The sequence below is a fragment of the Megalops cyprinoides genome, chromosome 16, assembly GCF_013368585.1.
Source record: "Megalops cyprinoides isolate fMegCyp1 chromosome 16, fMegCyp1.pri, whole genome shotgun sequence".
NCBI classification, from domain to species: domain Eukaryota; kingdom Metazoa; phylum Chordata; class Actinopteri; order Elopiformes; family Megalopidae; genus Megalops; species Megalops cyprinoides.
This window is the reverse complement of record NC_050598.1, coordinates 27,094,417-27,114,165: the sequence shown is the minus strand read 5'-3', so window position 1 is coordinate 27,114,165 and position 19,749 is coordinate 27,094,417. Positions and strand designations below refer to the sequence as shown.

Genomic DNA, 19,749 nt, shown 5'->3' with positions numbered 1-19,749 from the left:
CGTATTTATCACAGAAAAAAACTTCGCCGACTGGGCTGCCATGTTTTACACCATTTGTATTTTCACTGGGAAAAGATGGAAAAACACAGGACGCTTATCTCTGGCCGCGGAAAGGTACTGCGCCCGGATACCTGTAAACGCGTTCTGAAAGGCAGAATGGTTACTGTAAATACAGTCCCGGTGGAGGTCTAGCGGTGTGGGGTTGCGCTTACCAGCTGTGTTTGCACTGCGTTTTTTCCCAAAGTAAGCTGTTCAGCCACTGGACACTTCGAGCCGAGTCGCTGTTATATCGTTATTACATGGGCTCTGACAGACTCAACCGCAATTCGCCTGTAAAGAGTTTCGACCACACCAATGCACACATCATGCAGGTTTGGCGACATAAAACAGGCATGCCTTCTCGCAGAATGTCCGGGTGTTTGTCTTTTAAATTAATAATTGAAAGTGAATTGATACTTTGTAACGTTTATGCGTTAGATAGGGTGGTTGTTATAAAGATGCGCGTTTTTAATTGGAGATGAGATGTGGTGTCTATGCCCTCGGGGCCTTAAGGAACTAGACTTTTAAACGGGCGGTTGCTGGTTTAATTCCCAGATCTCCTGCAGGGATAGAAACCTTTGTGTTAAACCTTCATTGTTTCAGTATGAGACGTATCGTTATTATTATTATTATTATTATTATTATTATTATTTGTTTCTTTTTTTTATGAATTAGCACATTCTGTACTGCTTAAATGTACTCCACTGTATAAATGGACAATTACTTAAATGGTAAGCTATGTAGGTAATGGTATGCATATAATTATAATTAATTAAACGATATTATGAAGAATAATAATTATTACAATAGAGAAAAGTAGTGCATGGCTGCCATTTCACTGAGCAAAGGGCATCCCCTATTATTCTTTAACACAGTCAGATACACCCCGCTGTCAGCCCAGAGACAGAGCTGTGCGCCTGTCTCTTGCACACTGAGGAGTGAGGCAAATAACAGCGGATCTGACTGCATGCTGTAAGGCAGGAATTGCACTCTGCCCCTGGCTCACTGCTCACTGCTCACTGCTCGCTGGGGAAGGGTACCCTTCCTCCTCCTCCATGTTTCCTCCATCTCTCCTTTACCATATCGCCCTAAGTCCCTCCCCTTCTCTCTCTGTCTGCCTCTCTCTCTCTCTCTCCCTCTCTCTCTGTCAATAAAATCCATTCGACAAATGACAGTGTTCAGGGGTGGCAAATGGATGGTGCTGCTATTTTTAGAAGCAGAGGAAGGGGGAGACAGAGGGTGAGCGCCAGCGAGCAAACGAGTGAGCGAGAGAGAGAGAGAGAGAGAGAGGGAGGGAGCGAGAGGTTGGAGGCGCAGCCTTATTTCTGTAAGAGCGGTCCGAGAAATAAAAAATCCCCGGCGGAATTAGAATACACCTTTTTGAAGAGAGGCTGCAGAGGGGAGAGACAGGCACTCACGCATACACACACACGCAGGTGAGTGTCCAAAGCACAGCTGCGCAGTTTTGCACGGATTGCAGGATTCCCCCATCGGAGCCCTTCACCTCTGCACGGTGAGGGTCGTCGGGATGTTTTCCCGCCGTCAGGTAACGCATTGCATAAGAGGATGGCTCTTGCACGGCTGTGTGCAGAGCGGAGACAGGCTGCAAGGGGGGGGGGGGGGGGGGGGGGGAGATGCACAGCGCGCTCCATCTCCAGTAGAAGTGAGGGGGGGGGGGCTTGCGTTCAGGATTTGCAGGAGCTGTTCATTTCTGTGACGCCACGCTGAAAATAAATGAGAGGCTGCTGTATGCAGTGTTGTCAGGCTGGGGCCAAGCAGCGAGGGGTTGCATAAGAGCAATCTGGCCCAGATGGAGAGATTTATACTGGCTTATTCATTTATTAATTTAGTTATGCATGCAGGGCTCGTGTTTGAGCGCCAGTGTTTGTTTGTCTGTTTTCTTGTTTGGCAAGAACCCTTAATCAGGATGACTTGCAGGAGGGATGCTGCACATTAGGGAAGGGAATGTACGATACGAACGTGCGTGTAAAATGTATGTGCATGTAAAATGTATGTGCGTGGACGTGCATGTGTAAATATAATTATTTAGTTTAACGATGTGAGAAATTCAGGCTACATTTATTTTAGGGGATGCAGCGGACACAGGTACAGATAGCCGCAAAATGGCGGTATGCACTTGTGTTGTGTCGTTTTGGTAGCTCCCCCTAGAGGAAGTGTACATTGTGTCATTGGAGTGACTCCTTCTCCTTGTAGGCATATACTTTGATTTGGGTGGCAGTCCCTAGGGGTAGGGCATATGGGAAGATTATATGTGTCTGGAGACCTTGCCCCACCCCATCCAGCGGAGGAGGTGTGACACTGTGGTCCCCTGGTTACCATAGGGATTAAAATCCAGATGGGTGCCCGTGAGTATGTTGACATGGAAACATGCGTTTGTGCACTTTCTCCTTCACCTAAACTACAAAGGGGGAGGGGTGGTGTCAGGGGGCTGGGCCCAGGGACTGGACCTGAGGGCTGGATCCAGGGATTACATCATTTGGTTTGTTTATGTATGTGTTTAATACTCCTATATGGTATGCAGCAGCTGCATATTCTCTTTATGTGGTATTGATCAACTGAATTGATGAATGGTCAATAGTCCTTGAGTGCTTGTTTCAAGCTAACATTCAACCAGATGAAAGTTATGTAGCATGTCCTGTTAGTATTCATGGAAGGAGGACGTGAAATAGGTGTTCAGTGAGATTAATGGAGGCTTCAGGTAAGGGTGTCAACTGAATGAGTTGTATCCATCTCTTCTGTCAAAAACGGGCTGAGGGTTAGGGTTAACATGCTGTCTCATTTTAGCCATAGGGTAGATGGATATCTGTGAGTAAGGGACATGTAGCCCTGTGGAGTTTAACCTTAAGTTTATGACGGAAGTCTATTTCTTTTGGTCTGTCTGTTGTGGTATCGTTTGCCCCTTACTGGTTAAGCTCTGTGGGTGTCTCTGTGTTTGGAAACAGGTCTGGATGTCATCCATGAGTGGGGAAAAAAAGGCATTTATGTTTGATTGATTGTTCACAAGTATGTAGTAGAAGTTAATATACTTCTACTTCTTCTTATACTTCTACTTCTATAATAAGAACATTTCATATTCTCACAGAGTGTCAGCCTAGGGCTTTCAAGGGGAACAAAGTCAAAGATGTGCATTTTTTACATATTAAATGATTGTATTTAAGGTTTAAAATGGAATGTGACGTTGTTTGTGTTCAGCTTAGGAATAACTCTCGCACATAAGGGAGGGGAAGAGAAAAAAGGAGGGGGCGAATAAAATGCTTGCGCTGTCACAAGGAGATGCACAAACACTCTGGAGATCACGCCGTCGGACTGTGGCAGCGCGGTGTGAGAGAGGGATAATTCGATTCTCTGATTAGTTCCATTGTGCACCCTCTATAATCAGCAATTCCGACTGCTCTAGAGAGTGCCAGGCCCCTGGTTTTGTCTTGCTGTTTTTTTTTTTTTTTTCTGCGGCGATGGCATCTCCGAGGACAGCGTGTCCCACATTATTTGTGTCATAGCCCCAGTTCCCTACCGCGGGGGTGATGGAAAAAGGGTACAGGCCCCACTGTGCACTGGCCTCCATAATGCGCAAGGTCTGACTCCAGTTCCACTGCGCCATTCTCTCCTGCCATTCCACAGGGCCTTCTGCTGTTTCGTGGCTGGCCCAGTTAGACTGATATGAAAGGACCAATGAAGAGCGAGCTTACTGGTCATGTGACAGCCTCTGGGGAGCCTCGGAGGTGCTGAGGTGGTTTAATGATTGGAAACCCAAGCTGTCTGAGTGGCTCGGGCTGGAAGTAGGTCAGGGCGGAGAGGGGGGGGTTCGGGGAAGGAGTGTTCTCTCTGATCAAGTTGGATCTTCAGCCCAACCTGAGTAAAGACAGGTATAGCTTTAGGATCGTAGTGTCGCGTTTTAGTGTACCCATTATCAGAATTTATTCTTTCAGCCTCTAGCATTTGGCAGGAGAATCTGCTGTTTCAGTTTGAGGATCATCACACAGTAAAGCTAATGCTCTGCTCTAAAAGCTGTTTCCCGGGCGACCTGCTCTGGAAATCTGACTGCAGTTGTGTTCCCACACAGATGTAGATCAAAATCAGCTCAAAACCTGTAGTCTCTACGACTCGTGTGTAACTCTCATCCGCTCTTCTCTCACAGACATGCGTCCTCGGTCCAGACTCCTGGCCAAGAAGCGTCTGCCCACCATCAGGGAGGGGTACGAGGAGCTACTTCAGGACATGAACCAGGCCAACAGCTACCACGCCCCTTGCCACGCCCATCACGACGTCCTCTCCTCAGAGGACTACTTGAAGTCCATCTGCCAGCTGGCGCGGCCCACCTTCCCCCTCCAGGAGCCGGATAACGACATCCTGACCCTGGGTCAGCTGGAGGCACTCAAACCCGGCCTGAGGCTTCCGCGTATCTCCGCCCCACCCCGCCCGCTAACCCCCACCGCCCGCAGCTACGGCCGCAGGGAGGAGCAGCAGAGGAGAGACAAAGCCGGCTGTAGCGTCCTCTCCCACATCGTCGCTCTCCCGGATGGAGTCACCCCACACCTGGGCAAGGACGGGTGCCACGGAGCCCCCGACCCCCTCGAGTACCTTTACGGTCACCGGAGCGGCCCCGCCTCTTCCGCCCGTCTCAGCCAGGACGCCAAGGGGAGGCTAGGCCAAGGCGAGGTCCCTGTGGAAGGCGGGGCCAGGCCAGGCTCACGCCCCCTCCCCCGAGCTCACAGCTTCCCCCGCCTCTGCTCCCCACGCCACACCTGCCGCAAAAGCAGCTGCCCGGAGATCAATCTGGAAGATTCTCCCAGCCCCTCCTCCACCCCCTCTGCCAGCCAGCCCTTCCCACCGAAAGAGAGGAAGCCCAGTTCCAGCAGACTGCCCTCCCAGAAGCCGCAGGACAGGGCTGGCAGCGCCCCTTGTGGACAGAAGGAGAAATGCGTCGGCTCCACGGACAAGCACTCCATGATCTCCAACTGGATAGCAGACTGTCGCAGCGCATGGAGGGAGACCAGGATCCGAGCCTGCATGCTGCCCACTATTGCTGAGATATAGACTGTCTCACACACACACACACACACACACACATGCACATTCACACACATGCACACACACAAGCAGACAGGTGTAAAAGAACATTCCATAAGGATCATAATGCAGATTTGTACCAAGTAAACATATATTCTCTGAATCTACAGCTGTGCTCTGTCCTACACAGTCAACACAATAATAACAGTGTAGAGCTAGCTTCAGTGCTTGAAATTATAGTTGGATAGAGAATAAAAAAAGAGAGAATGTTTATTTCGTGCTCAGATGACGTAGGCTGAGATTAATTTTTTTCTAAATGCCCGACTGTGGAAAACACATATTTTAGACACTTTCTAAAATAGAAGTAATTCCATTAGCGTTAAACAGGCTTCAAGGTGTAATGCTTGTGAAACATTAGTTTAAGCTGGCATGGCATTTGTGACCCATGGCAACAGCATTTCTGGCACAAACTCATTCTGTGGCCAAAAAAACCTGTTGACATTGAGTGTTGTCTGTGTCAGTTTTGTGTGCCGATGTCCTGTTTTCTAGGACATGTTTATTCCAGTACTGTTAATCTCATAGGGGCCATCAGAGTACGGGAGACCTGTGAGTTGTAGGCAGCTATAGGGACTAAGGGAATTGTACATTGCGCTTCACCTTTTTTAAAAACGTTTTTACGGTGACTCCATGCGTTTCAGAAGCTGGGTCGTACGGGAGTTTTACTATTCATTTGTTTTTTTGTTTTTTTTTAATGAGGACAAGGACTATGGCAAGCTTAATTTCTGCAACAGCATTCGGTCAGGGTAGAGAATGGAGAGAGAAGCTTCCTGTCCTTGGCACAGAGCTGAGAGACCAATGTCGTGCTCGCACGGCCCCAAGCTCCGGACCACTCCGCTGCCGACTAGCGAACGGAATGGAGCACGCGACCGCACAAAACAATACGCACAGTGTTCCCGCCGGGCACCGCACATCGAGAGCACCTGACGCAGTGCCGACCAATCACGGTTTCTAAACTTGGGTTCTCGCCACACACAGACTGTGGCGCGCATTCAGCGCGCTTACGTTAACCGTGGGACAGTCATACGGGGGAATTTTAGACATCCTCGTGAACAAAAGCTGAGGACAGCACGCCCCAACAGTCCTGTGCCCAGCAAGAGCCCAAAGGCTGAACCAGAGGAGAAAATGCTTAGAGGAAGTGTTAGAACTTACCATCAATACCTACAATCTGATTTATTGTCTCGTCTACACTCCAAAGTGCATGTATGTAAGATATGCATTGTTCTCAGTGTGACTTAAAGCAAACTGAGAATTGTACTTAACACATCGGTGATGCATTTTAAAGATGTGTGTGTATAATTCAGAGGATGCACCAATATCATTTATCCTGTATGGAGACTTCCTGTTTTTGCGATTGAAGATGCATTGCAGAGACTGACTGATAATCGTATTGATCAGTTGGATTCTCCTGGACTGCAGAAAAGTGTTATGCTTTCAATCTTGTGTGTATTTCCATGATGTTCTAAGTTTCCTTCAACAATGACCCTTACAGACAGGGTATATGTTGTACATAATGTACATAAAGACACATGTAAAGACGTACTCTGTATGAGTAAGAAAATTGTGACAGCATCAGCATTTTATGGTGATCTGATATTGTAATTTTTTTGTACCTCTGTCCACTGTTGGTCAGCAAGTCATAATTTAATAAACTGTTTTTTATTTGGCATTTGTGTCAAAAAAGATCTCTTTGTGTCATCACCAGACAGCTCGTTTTCAAAGGCAGTAATTGCTTTATCTATGGCAGCGGATTTCACAGACTCAGGTTTGAATTTCTGTCCACTCCTCCCTGTCACTCATGGCAATACCTAATGATGCAGATACTTGTGTCTTCCCTGTTCTGTTTAGCTTCCCCAATGGCCGCACGCACTGGTGTGCAGGGAATTCTCTCTGCCAATCAGCATTCTTCATTGTGTTCTTCCCAGCCCGTCCCCACCTGACTTCTTTTGAGTTCCATATTGCAGAACGCTGGGCCCATTTTGCCGTGCAGATTCCAGAGTCCCCATTGGACAAAGGAACTGTGCAAGCCTGCATGCTGAGTGCAGATACTTGTTGAAAGCGCTCCCTTTGTCATAGCTGCGCTGTCCTCCTGTTGCCATGGCTACAGAGGTACAATTCCAGAGAGGCTGGCAGATGCTAACCTGGATCAGTGGAGTGAAACACAGGTCAGCCCAAGGAAAACAAACAGATAACCAAGAGAGTAGGTGGAAAATTTTTACCCATCTATTTGTTTGAGCTTGTTGGCATCCACGCATGAACATGCAAAGTGGAAATGAATACGTGTGTTTGTGTTTGGAGACAGGGTACGTATGAAAAGCTAATATTTCAAAGTAGTGTCTGAGAGCAATATTATGTAAATATGACGAAGAGCTTTGCTGTTTTATAGTCTATGTTTTATAGCCTATAATAAAAATATCATAAATGCATTTCCACCACTTACACTTTCCCATAGTTGGCCACAAGAGGGCAGAAAAGGTATTGTTACAGTTTTTGAATGATTGTGTTTTGAACAATGAGTCAGACCGAGCTGAAAAATCCCAGCCTTAAGAAAAACAACACAAGATGCAAAACATTCAATCGCTGACTTCATTCCCTAAACACCACCATCTGATTTAAGGGCCATGTTCCAGCACTAATTACTACTCATGTCAATTACTCAATCAGTGTAATTGTGTAATGCGTTAGCAATTATCCCATTACTGCGCGTGTCCATGTGTGAATGCAGGGGAAATGCAACTGATCACTGCTACAGGAAACAGTGTATCAGTCTGTGACAACATGGGGCAGGTAGATGAAGCTGATGAGGGACGTGGTCTGGGTCGTGCCTGAGGTTGAGGCAGTGGTCATAGTTCGGGTCATGGGTAAAACAGAGGTCTAACAGTGGAAGCAGCTGGATTGGAGATCCAGCCAAATCAGAGGAAGTCAGCTGTAGGCTCTGTACTAATTGTATTTGAGACTGAGAATCCATTAGTCAAGTATCATACATGCAGTATTTATGGACATGATATGATTAACACAACTTTTAATGGATCTATGACTGATTCCATAAATCCTAACCACACATGCTTCATGTGTTCAATGATATGTTTTGAACATTTTGATCATCTTTGCCTGCTTGTATCATTCACTCCCTGCTGCCAAGACTTCTGTATGGATTTTCTTGGGAGTTCTGGATTACATAAAACAGACTGACCTCAGATTTGCGCAGTGCTGTTCCTGGAAGCAGAAACTGATCAACAGAGACCCATCCAGCTTCCAGTAATTTTGCCTCTATCAGTCTTTGACTGTACATTGCCATACTTCCTGCTGATAACGTCCTCAGTTTATTAAAAATGACCTCATGACCACAGGTCTTGAGAGTTCATCTTGTCTTTGAGTTTCTCATGAAATATCAAACATATTTCTTGCAGTAGCTGAATAAGCAGAGATGTTTTTTGCCTGAAAGAGAGAGGTAATTGTGGGGGTCTTGGGTTCCTGTGTGTTTGAGCGTATGTGAGAGTGTCTGTGGTGGGTGGGGGGGGGGGGGGGGGGGGGTTGGCATATGTGTGATTACCTCCATCACTGAAAATATCAACTTAAACCCACTACCCCCTTCCTTTCTGTATTTGACACCTGAGGCAGACGGCACTCTGCGTTCCCATAGCAACACCTCACACCTCGTTTCCATGCACCCACCAGCAGCTCATTTCCGTGTGCAAGAAAATGTAGATACCTCATGGAACACCTCATCACAACACACACACACACACACACACACACACACACACACACATATACACACATATACACACACACACACACACACATATACACACATATACACACACACACACACACATGCACACACACACACACACACACACACATACACACACACACACACACACACACACACACACACACACACACACACACACACATACACACACACACACACACACACACACACATGCATGCGCTCAAACTCAGACTTGCCGTCATGCACACATACACACACACACACACACACACACACACACTCTCTCACCCACATGCACTCACACTTGTTCTTGCACAGACACGCACGCACACACACACATATGCTCACACACTCACGCGCGCTCACACACTCGCTGTCACTCGCTCTTAGACACTCACCCTCACACACACACACATCCAGATTAGTATAAACGATCAAAGACATGCCGGATATAAACGCCACATGAATGAGCTTTATTGTTTCTGTTTCATGACGGCAGTCATGCTCGGACCTCATGTTATTGAACATAATGTAATCAGTGCGGCCTGCTGTCAGGCCCCTGGGGCTGGCATGCTTGCAGTAATCAGCCCTGAGCTGCAGCCAGTGTGTGGTGCTCACATGATTGAGTCAGCTCTGGCAGCAGGATGTGGTCTGAGACAATCAAATGGTCTTCACGTAAGCATTAACCTTTCCCTTGCAGCATGTTCTTTATATGGCTTCCCTGCACTTAATCTGCAACGGATACTTTGCAAACGAAACGCTGCTTGGATAAATTTTGTGCCGCTGTCAGTGAATTCTACGTTTATTTGCTCTAGGCTCCACTGATCAATTTATTAATCTTGCAGAATAAAGCGGACTGCCTGTCAGTATTACTAATTTGTTTAAAGGGATCCAATGTAACGAAATGCATTTAAGAAACACTTCTATCCTTCCAATGAATGCCATGCCACATCAGATGCTCTCAGTCTGACTTCAGGACCTCAGTGTCTCTTTTTCCGTTGCTCATAGGAAAGATAGAAGACCAGATGAACAGGATGAAGATTTGACTGATGTGTGCAGTTTTCTTTTTTCCTATTAAATTTCTATCTTCATCAAGTGAGCGGGTACAATTGCTGAATTTGTTTGGTTCATCTTTTTGGCTGTTTGCCTGTTCCTTCTTTTGTATCGTGCCCCCTGTGTTCCTTTGTACCAGGCTTGACGTGTTTCTTTTTTTTTTTTTTGTTTTGTTTTGTTTCTTCACAGGCGCACACCACAGATGAGCAGAGATCGGCGGTCAGTTCAGTGGGTGAACCTTGCAGATATCCCTGCTGATAAAACACATTTCTCGAGCGCAGCACTCAGCAGAACACAAGCTGCGGGCCAGCTTCCTTCCTGCACGTGGCCGAGAGCCAGGAGGTTTATACACAGAATAATCACCTCCTCTCTTGTTTATCCGTCTCACAATCAACGCACATACATTTTCACTGATAGTTGCAGTCATGTGAGATCCTTATCTGTGAACAATATTATCAATTCTATATATTTTTTTTGTTCAACAAAGGTCATATTAGGTATTTTTCAGATTAAAAACATTTTCAGATTAACTTTTTTAACTTTTTTCAGATTCATCTTCTTGATCAGCGCACTGGGGAAATTCAAGTTATTCACAAATACTGATTTTTAATCCAGAAAAAACAAGGGTAACATTCATTTGATTGGGTTTATCAGCAGTAAAAAAAAGGCACATGAAAAGTGCATTAAAGTTGCATTTATGGCCAGGTTGCAGGGAAGGAGCCTCTTTTGAAGGCAAGCCACAAACCAGGCAACTTGCAATTTGCCGGAAAAAAAATATGAATCTGTATCAACTTGGAAGAAAAAGAACCAATGGCCAATAGAGGGGTTTTATTTTATTTGGGATTGTTTTGCATCTACATGTCCGGTTATTCTTGACGAAAACCTGCCTCCTTCTGCCTGGAAGCTCAAACTCTCCTGAAAATAGAGATTCAAGCATGACAACAATCCGAAGTGTTCACTATCACGGTAAATGAACATTTCGATCTCCAGACCTAAATCCAATTGAACATTTACGGTTCGAACTCATGAAAGCAGTTCACAAATGAAAAGCAAATAATATTAAGGACCTAGAGTAAGTCTGAAGTGGGAATGGACAACCATCACACTCAGAATTGCCAGAACCTCATTAAATACTACAAGAAGCATCTTGTCAGTGTAATTCATGGCAGAAGAGAATTTTCAAAATTCTAATTACAGGGATGTGAACAAATGTAACCCTTTTGATTTTTGGCACCAACTCCATTATTTGACTTCATTATTGGTCTGTACAGTGTTATTCAGAGTAAACTTTAACATTGAGAGAGGAACAATGTGCTCTTCTATGTTAGTTTCATTACTTTATGTACCTCAAAATGAAGATGAATCATCATGGCTTCTCAGAAAACACTACTGAGGTTTATCTGTGGTTGTATCTTCCCACAGTGTGAGATATCTCCGCAACCTCCAGCGTTATCTCTCAAAGCACAAATCCACATTATAAAATCACTAAACATCTTCTATTTTGAAGCGTATGCTCACAGCCTGCCTATGCAAAGTGTGTGAAAAAAGGGCCTGGATATCTTCTCAGGGCAGGTCCATGAGCGCCACAATAGCCTGGTGCCCGCTGACCCCTTTTCACCATGCCAGTGCCCGAATGCAAACCAAAAATGGCAGTTTGCCTTTAAACCCATGCAGCCTCAGAGTAGAGCTTACCCTGTTGTATGTTTAGAGTCTCTGGTTTCACCTACTTTCACCTCTATGGTGTTTGTTTATTAATAAATGTGCGAGATTGCTTGCCAAATAGGTGCGTTTGCTCCCAGCTAATGATGGAGGAAGAAACGAAAAGTAGGTCAGCGCAGAACATGGTAATATCAGCAAGCCTTTGTTACAGTCTTGCATTTATACACCTGTTGCAAGTACTCTTTTGTGCCCGTCAGCTTGACTTAAACTCACAGATCAGAAGGTGTCTGTGCTTTAGTAGGCGTGAAAACCTTCATAAATTTGCATGGACTCGTAGAGGGATTGTAGAGGGAGAGGATTTGCCATGCAAAGGATCTGAGATGCACGTTGAAAGGCTGGCAGGGTCACACCCATTCATTCATTCATTCATTCATTCATGCTGAGGGTGAATGGGTATGACCCTGTCAGTGAATGGATGGGTTATAACTCAGGTCTGACACTGTGTTGTTGTTATATGATTCCACCATGAAATTGCAATGTGAGTCAGTGCTAATAAACATCGAAATTGCCTGAGTCTGAGTGAGTTTACAGTGCACTTAAGGAGAGGGCCTAACGACTGATCAAAGACTGATCAAACACAGCTCCTACTAGAACCTAATATGGTACCTGATGATTGAGTCACCGATGTACTGGGTATTACAGTGAGGGCTTCAGGTGAACCAACAGTACAGACAGGGAAAATAGGCCATGGAAGACCTGCAGTGGTTGAACACCATACCCTGGTGACAGAACGCATGAAAGCATAACACTTCCAGTCATTTTTAAAAAATAAAAAATATATCTTGTTTTATTTGTTTCAACATAACAATATAACTGACTCACTTTTTTCTGCTAGTTACCACTTCTGCCCTCCCATACAGAAACACAGTTCTAAGTATTCAGAAATGTTGTGGTCTCTTGGAGATTTTCTATTAAGGTGAAATTTAATTAGAACTGATAAATTTAGTATGGATGAATTGGTCGAAAGGATTGTTCATTGGTACCGTGATACCAGTGCTAAAGGGGCATATTTGAAGAAATTACCAGGGATCTATGAATGAGTTTTTAGAAATTCATTTATGTTTATTTACTGTTTTGTTTATTTATTTACAAGGCAAGGGTAGGATTTCTGTGAATAAAGTACAAAGTACAAAGATTAAATGTGGTTCACTGACACCTTAAATAAAATCATGGAAAAAAAACTTGCTCAATGGCATCACTATTCTATTGAACTATTAATTTATTTATCTGTTTATTTAGTGGGTAAGTTAATGTGTTCGATTCCCATGCCAGTGACTGTCATTATACCATTAAGCAAGTTCATTCTCATAAATTATTTCAGTAAATATTCAGCCATATGAATGGGCATTACATGAAAATGAAGGCCATGGATGCTTTCACAGATTCACCCTGACTGAGAAGGTTCACCCGACAACGGGCTTCCTTGATCAAACAGATTATAATTTTGCCCACTCTGTGCCCTCACTTGCTACAGTAGCTATGACACTAGATCATCAGAGAAAATTCTCCTCATGGTCCCAACCACCCGAACAGAGCTGGGTAAATCTGCTTTTTCCTTTCATGCGCCGCAAGCTTGGAATGAGCTGCAAGGCATACTTAACCTGGAATCATTACCCTCTCTCGACATGTTTCAAAATATTTTGAAATCAGTTTTTGCAGAACAATGTCATTGCTCCTCACATGTGCCATTATTTTTTATGATTCTTCTTAGCCCATGATCCCTGTATGTTTTGTGTCTGTTTGTTGTATTTTTTGATATGTTTTTATGGTTTATCTGTCTGTTAAAAGATCTGTTTGTATCTTTATATGAAACCTTTTTTTTTTATCTTATTTTGTTGCCCATCTTGGCCAGGACTCCCTGGCAGAAGAGATATTGTATCTCAATGGGACCTTCCTGGTTAAATAAAGGATAAATAAATAAATTAAATAAAATAAAACTTGGGCGTCTCGAACACGCTCAGAAATGCTTATAGCATTAACATCTTTCTTTTCCTCCACCGCAAAGGACACATTACAACTAAAATAGCTCCATGTTGCCTTCTCAGATTCTGCCCGTGTGAGGGTGGAAGGTTATGACAAACATCATTCTTCCCACATGCTCACAGCCCACGAGCCTTTTCTCACTCAACTCCAACAGACTGTGGGTGTGGAGTCACATTGTGTGGAGGTGAGAGAGCTCAAGGGGATGGCCAGGGCATTTGAAAGACCCTTCGTCAATGAATATATAATAAAATAATATGTATTATATATATTAAAATTATAAATATTATTTCTCATAACACTGAAAAATGTCTTTTCCGGTTGTACATGACACAGTTTGGCTACTTTTACCCACACGCTATCACACTGATCTCTGACATGAACACGTCTGCTTGAATTCACGTGTTTCCATGGAGAAACGTGAGATATATTTCATCACCATTGAAATCCAGCAGGGACAGTATGGTTCTTCTTCACAGGATCAAGCCTGGATCAAGGATCAGACTGGCCCTGTTAATAATTGACCTCGAGCCTGACACGTGTGTTCAGAGAGCTTTCCTTCAGCGCCTAATGAAAGGACAAACCTTCGCAGAAACACGTGTGCCCACGGGAGCGTGCATGCGTGTTCACATGCACGGCGTGGCGAAAAGGTGCGTTGTGGAGACGAGTTTTGCAGACAGGCAGAAATCGGGGGGGAACGTGTGGGCGCGTGAGCGCATTCGTGCACGCTTACGCGTTTGTGTGTCTGCACGTGCGGTGTGAAGCCCCGAGTTCTACTCCACTGACACACTGAACTCGAGAGAGACGGAGTAAGGAAATGACTGCTGCTCTGAAATGAGTGCATACGCTGTAGGCCTGGTGCTGCCTCAGTCCACTCAACTGTTTTTCCTGCCAACATGTCACAAAGATTATAGAAATGACCAATCACAGAATACCTGAGCTCTCCTGCTGTGCGCTGAAAAGTCTGTCTCCCTGTGACTAATTTACCTCCTTCCAAAATTAGTCAGTTTTGATCTCTGCTTCTGCAGAAGTACAGATGCTTGTGCTTCACTGCTCGTGAAGGTGCTACAGGTATTGTAGAGGCCTGTGGGAGGTCACAACTGCTTTCTGATCTCACACCACAAGACCACAGTGCAAGAGTCAGGAGGTAGCATTTTGGTAAAAGTGTGCTGTGGGTGTCATTTGTAATGAGTGCTACAGTTCTCCGCACATGTGTACATAAAATGTTATGAAGTCTTTGTGTAAATGGGAGGCTTGGAACAGTGTTGTAGTTTATCTTGAGATCACAGGAAAAGGTCTTTCTCTGGGAACTGGCAGGGGAACATTTTGCATGTAGTCCAAGGTAAACGTGTCTTATTTTGACTTGAAGTGTTAAATGTAGATGGCTTGATATGGCATCTGTTGTGGACCTGAATTTACCTGCATGGATATGTAAGATGGGAGTCTCTGAGCATCACATGGGACTGTCCCAGATTTCTCTCTCACATGATGATTTCACTCAGGCCGGAGACCACAGTCCTCCCTGCGATTGCATCTGCGAAAAGCCCCCAAACCTCACTCCAAACAAAGGTGGCTCAGAGATGCAGCTCATTGAAACACTGACTCACATTTTTCAGAGACTCGGCCAGCAAAACGGATGTTTACAACAGACTTACAGCTTTTAATTCCTCGTGAATTAAATTTGTTAAGCTTTATGTGTCCCCAAATGGTGTGCTGTACACTTATAATAATACAGTCCCCCAGATGCAAATAATGAGTACTAATGCATCAATCATAGATTCATTACTTGCCGATCCTTTTTTATCTTTCACAAAAACAATAATACAGCTGATGGTGTTCAGAATAATAAGGAAACAAAGGCAAATCAATGCAACAATAAATGCAACCAGCATAGCTCATGTGAGTAACATGAAAGGTGCTCAAGAAATGTAGGTTTAAACAACAATTCTGAATTGTTTGTGTGTGCCATAAGAAAAGGCCCAATCAAAAATCAAACAATTAAAATGTGTGTTTGCCCAGGTACTGAACTGGGGCAAACCACCCCTCTGTCATGCCGTCACATATCCTACTCCATCCCCTTAAAAATCCAGCAGCGCAAGTTTACAGAGTCTTACGCTGTAATATTATACCCATTTATTTGTGTATTTGAGTTCGGGTTATCACATCATTATATATAGCACGATGATTTTTTCCATGTACTTTTCTGAACTATGCATCATATCCGACACGTGTGCTTTTTAAGTACAGCGTGTGCACTTTCGGAAGTGTCATTAGCATTGGGTCAGCACCTTCCTGCGGAGGCCTAGCAGTCGACGTATACCACATGCGTGCATCCTGTGTATGACTATGACGTGCTTTTGTCACAGCGGAGCAGGGCAAGCAAAGTCTCTAACCAGCAAGGTAGAGACATCTAAACCGCGGGGCTCTTCGTCATCCAGGACAAGGCACGCATGACACGAGTTTACTTAGCTTTAGCCACTGTTCAAGATAAACATGCTGGCTTAAGAAACCAGCTCAGGCACTTCCAGTTCACCCAGTGCGGATTGCCGATATGCTACCACCAGAGAGAGCGCTGACGCTCGACCTTCTCGGTGGTTAGACTTCACAGCTTTCAGAACTGAATCGTACCAGAACAGAGATGATCATTGTCCGTCACCTAACAAGATTAGGTAACTCCTATGCTCTGAAAAAAATCTTTTATATTCTAATATATTCTTCATCTTTCATATTCTATTAACAAGCAATTAACATTAATTGTCTGTCAGATTGGGTGTCAGTATCAATGTTCTGTATGATGTAGGATGATATTTCTGGGTGAAGTTATTGTTCAAACACAGCACAGCTTGTTCTGCCACCTGCTATACTAATGCACTTTTGCCCACTTTGGTTTGCATTAAACCATAAGCGAGAAATGGAAATTCAGGTTCTGTACCACATGCTACTACTGTCATGTATTTTCATTTCCTGTGGAAGCGATAAAACCTTTCTAAAGGCCTTTTTTGGGCATGATGGCATTTACACACACAGAGGCATTAGAACACACAGAGACACACACATACAGTCAAAAGCACGCACACACATACATGCATGCACACACACAGACAAAAGCACAAAAGCACAGTACAAATACACACACACCAACAGAGACAAAACACATACACACATACAGTGCATGTGTTGGCCAAAGAGTAACCACAAGGGAAGGCATTTTACTCTCTACACCTTAGTAAGTGGGCCTAAACCTGTTTTGGGTGATTTGTGGTTTGTCAGTTTGGCTTTCCATCAGCCATCCCCAGTAGATTCCTTATCACTTTTCATTACCTGTGGGTAATGTGGTAGCATAACCTTAATGCACTTTGAATTGAATCATTTTTATTCATTCAATATTTTTATTATAGGAAAGGGACTGAGAATACTTTATTTTTCTTAGTAACAATTGCTTTTAAAGGCATCGCATTATGCTGACTCATATTTAGTTTGAAATTAGCTTCAATTTAGTTTAGCTTGTCAAATCCGTGTACCTCTACTGGGTTTATATATTTTCATGTATATGTATATATGTATTTTGTTAAGTGGTAGCCTTATTCAGCATAGCTAAAGTGATTTCATGTGAAGGGTGCTTGAAAGGAAGAGCTGTGTGAGATACAGCCAACTGAAAATGAAATTAGCGTGCTTGTCAATTGAGGAAACGAATACAATTCAGAAAATTATCAAATAAAGATGAGTTTTCCAGCTCCCCTCCCTCGCACACAAACACACCCACACAGACACAAACACACACAGATACGAAAAGAGAAAAGCAGACCTGGCTGTCAGCAGACTCCTGTTGCACTTTCCGGGAAAGGCCCTCATAGTCTGGGCCGTTTCGCCTAACTCGGCGGGAAAGCCCAAGTTTATAAAAAGCGTACATTTTTTGAAAAGACACAGAATTACACACGTCAGGAATATCATCCGTATTTTCTTATACTGGCTCGTATCATGATACCCTGGCATTTACTCTAATTAGGGTTTTTTGTATTACGGTTTATACTTTTGTTTGTCTATTTCTAGTGATAAAAACCCTGCAATCCCAGATTCCTGTCACATAATCAGCAATGAGTTCACTTTTTCCTTTGGGTCAAAATGGTTTCACTTTCACAAGCTATTCTACAGCCGCCCTGGAACAGGACCTGAAAGTGAGGTTTCAAAACACCAGAGGGGAACCCCAGCAATCCCAAGTTAAGGACAACAAAAATTAATTCCTCTGTTATAGGCACATTCATCCAGAGAAAAGGGCATGGTGGAGTTTGGCAGTGTTTACTCCGTGTGCCAAGACTGAGCCAGTCAGTTTAACGTTTCATAGCCAATTGACCATCACTGCAACCCCAGCAGTAACATAGCATCATTGATGCTGTGTCCAATACACTTATACAGCTCAGAGGCCCAAGTCCTTGCTCGTAACGATAATACTAAAGCCAGTGAAAATCTGACTATGGTCAACAAAATCAAAACAAAAGAGTGATGGAAGAGTTAGGCTTCACAAACCCCAGAATGGCTGCAGCTATCATGTGCTATCAGCGTGTGACTCCGATTTGAATTAATCGTGGTGCTTTGTTGTGGAGGATAAACTGTTTTGACTGGTTTGTATGAGCTGGTGAGCAGCACTACACTAGTGGCTGTAGCCATCTTGTCATTCATGACAACATATCCTTCAATCACAGTTACTACTGCTATTGCTATTGTTAATAATACGATAAAATGCATTTCATCTGTGTACATTATCTGTCATAACCATAAGGATATTCCAACACCTTAAAACAGGGGTGGGAGTCATTCACTACAGATGTTTATCCTGCTTAGCAGAACAAGGCCTTCATGTCACAGAGGTACACACCGCAAACGTCTTCTCACGGGAAGCAGGCACAGAGAAGCATTCCAGGCCTTCACACTACTGCTCACTGCTTGACACTGCTCTTAGCAGCACACAGTTCCCAACGAATCAATGCTGAGGATCCAAGAGCACCAGTGAATCCTGAAGACATGGTGAATTCACCCCTGAATCCAAGGTGAAGTCTGACTTATGAGATGGCTCGGTCTCAGCTCACAGCAAGCTACACTTGCCCTCCACAGTGAGTTTGAAATGGCCGGATGTACAGTACCAGTCAAAAGTTTGGACGCACCTACTTTTTCTTTATTTTTACTATTTTGCACATTTTAGTATGATAGTAAAGACATCAAAGCTATGAGATATCACACATAGAATTATGCAGTGACCAAAAAAAGCGTTAAACAAATCAAAACTGTTATTTTAGTTTCTTCAAAGTAGCCAAAAATTATTTTTTAAAATTAAAAGGTTTTTTGGAAAGAAACTTGTACATAGACATCAACATCACTGTTTATATTTGTCTAAGAAACCAATTTTAAGCATTTAAGCGTACATCTTTAGATCAAAATGTCTGAATGCATGTTTCCATGGAAACACAGAGCTCTTCACTGTGAGAATCCTTCAAACATCCCATATAGCCTAATCTCTCAGTGCATTATCAAGGTACATGGCATCATCCAAGCCACCTGGAAATACTGGTGGTGCAATGATCCTAAATTTAGAGAGAGCTTCGCTCCACTATACCCTGAAAAACCCAGACGGGTGGAAGTAAGCTACAGTTTCCCCTGTGCTAGCATATTGGTCGTGTAAGTCAATGGAAAATCAGCAGAGATGCTTTGAGGGCCAAGAGGTGTTAACCACAGAGCAGGCTCCACCCCTTATTGGTGCTGTGTGACGGGAAGGGAGGGTTAGCTCTATGTTATGAAACTCAATTCCACCAACTTAGGGGAAAGTCCTGAATTCCCCTTAACACTTCAAGAAATTGCCCCTTACCCATAAAATTAACACAGACACACACATAACCACACGCACACACCTGCAGGCACAAACATTCACACACATACAGACACACACGTAGGCACACACACGCACACACACACACACACACACACACACACACACACGCAAATACATAAACACAGGTGTATGCAGACACAGGTACATGGCCGACATGCACACCATAAATGTTTACCTTACCGAAAAAACAGAATTATTGTAAAAAAAGAACCATTGCATTTACCTGCCAAGACAAGCTGTTGTGCACCTTCAC

At 43.9% G+C, this 19,749-nt stretch overlaps 1 protein-coding gene across 1 annotated transcript; it reads left to right on the top strand.

Moving 5' to 3' along the window:
* The first annotated feature begins 1,521 nt into the window (after positions 1 to 1,521).
* On the top strand, positions 1,522 to 6,722 carry si:dkeyp-72g9.4 (protein DEPP1). Its single transcript, XM_036548786.1, has 2 exons — positions 1,522 to 1,585; positions 4,196 to 6,722. Exon 2 carries the CDS (start codon positions 4,198 to 4,200, stop codon positions 5,092 to 5,094), a length of 897 nt encoding a protein of 298 aa, XP_036404679.1. The 5' UTR covers positions 1,522 to 1,585; positions 4,196 to 4,197; the 3' UTR covers positions 5,095 to 6,722.
* The last annotated feature ends 13,027 nt before the right edge of the window (positions 6,723 to 19,749 follow it).

Bases quoted from the DNA above. Each gene is read 5' to 3' on its own strand.
- si:dkeyp-72g9.4 (XM_036548786.1), top strand. From the start codon at position 4,198: ATGCGTCCTCGGTCCAGACTCCTGGCCAAGAAGCGTCTGCCCACCATC.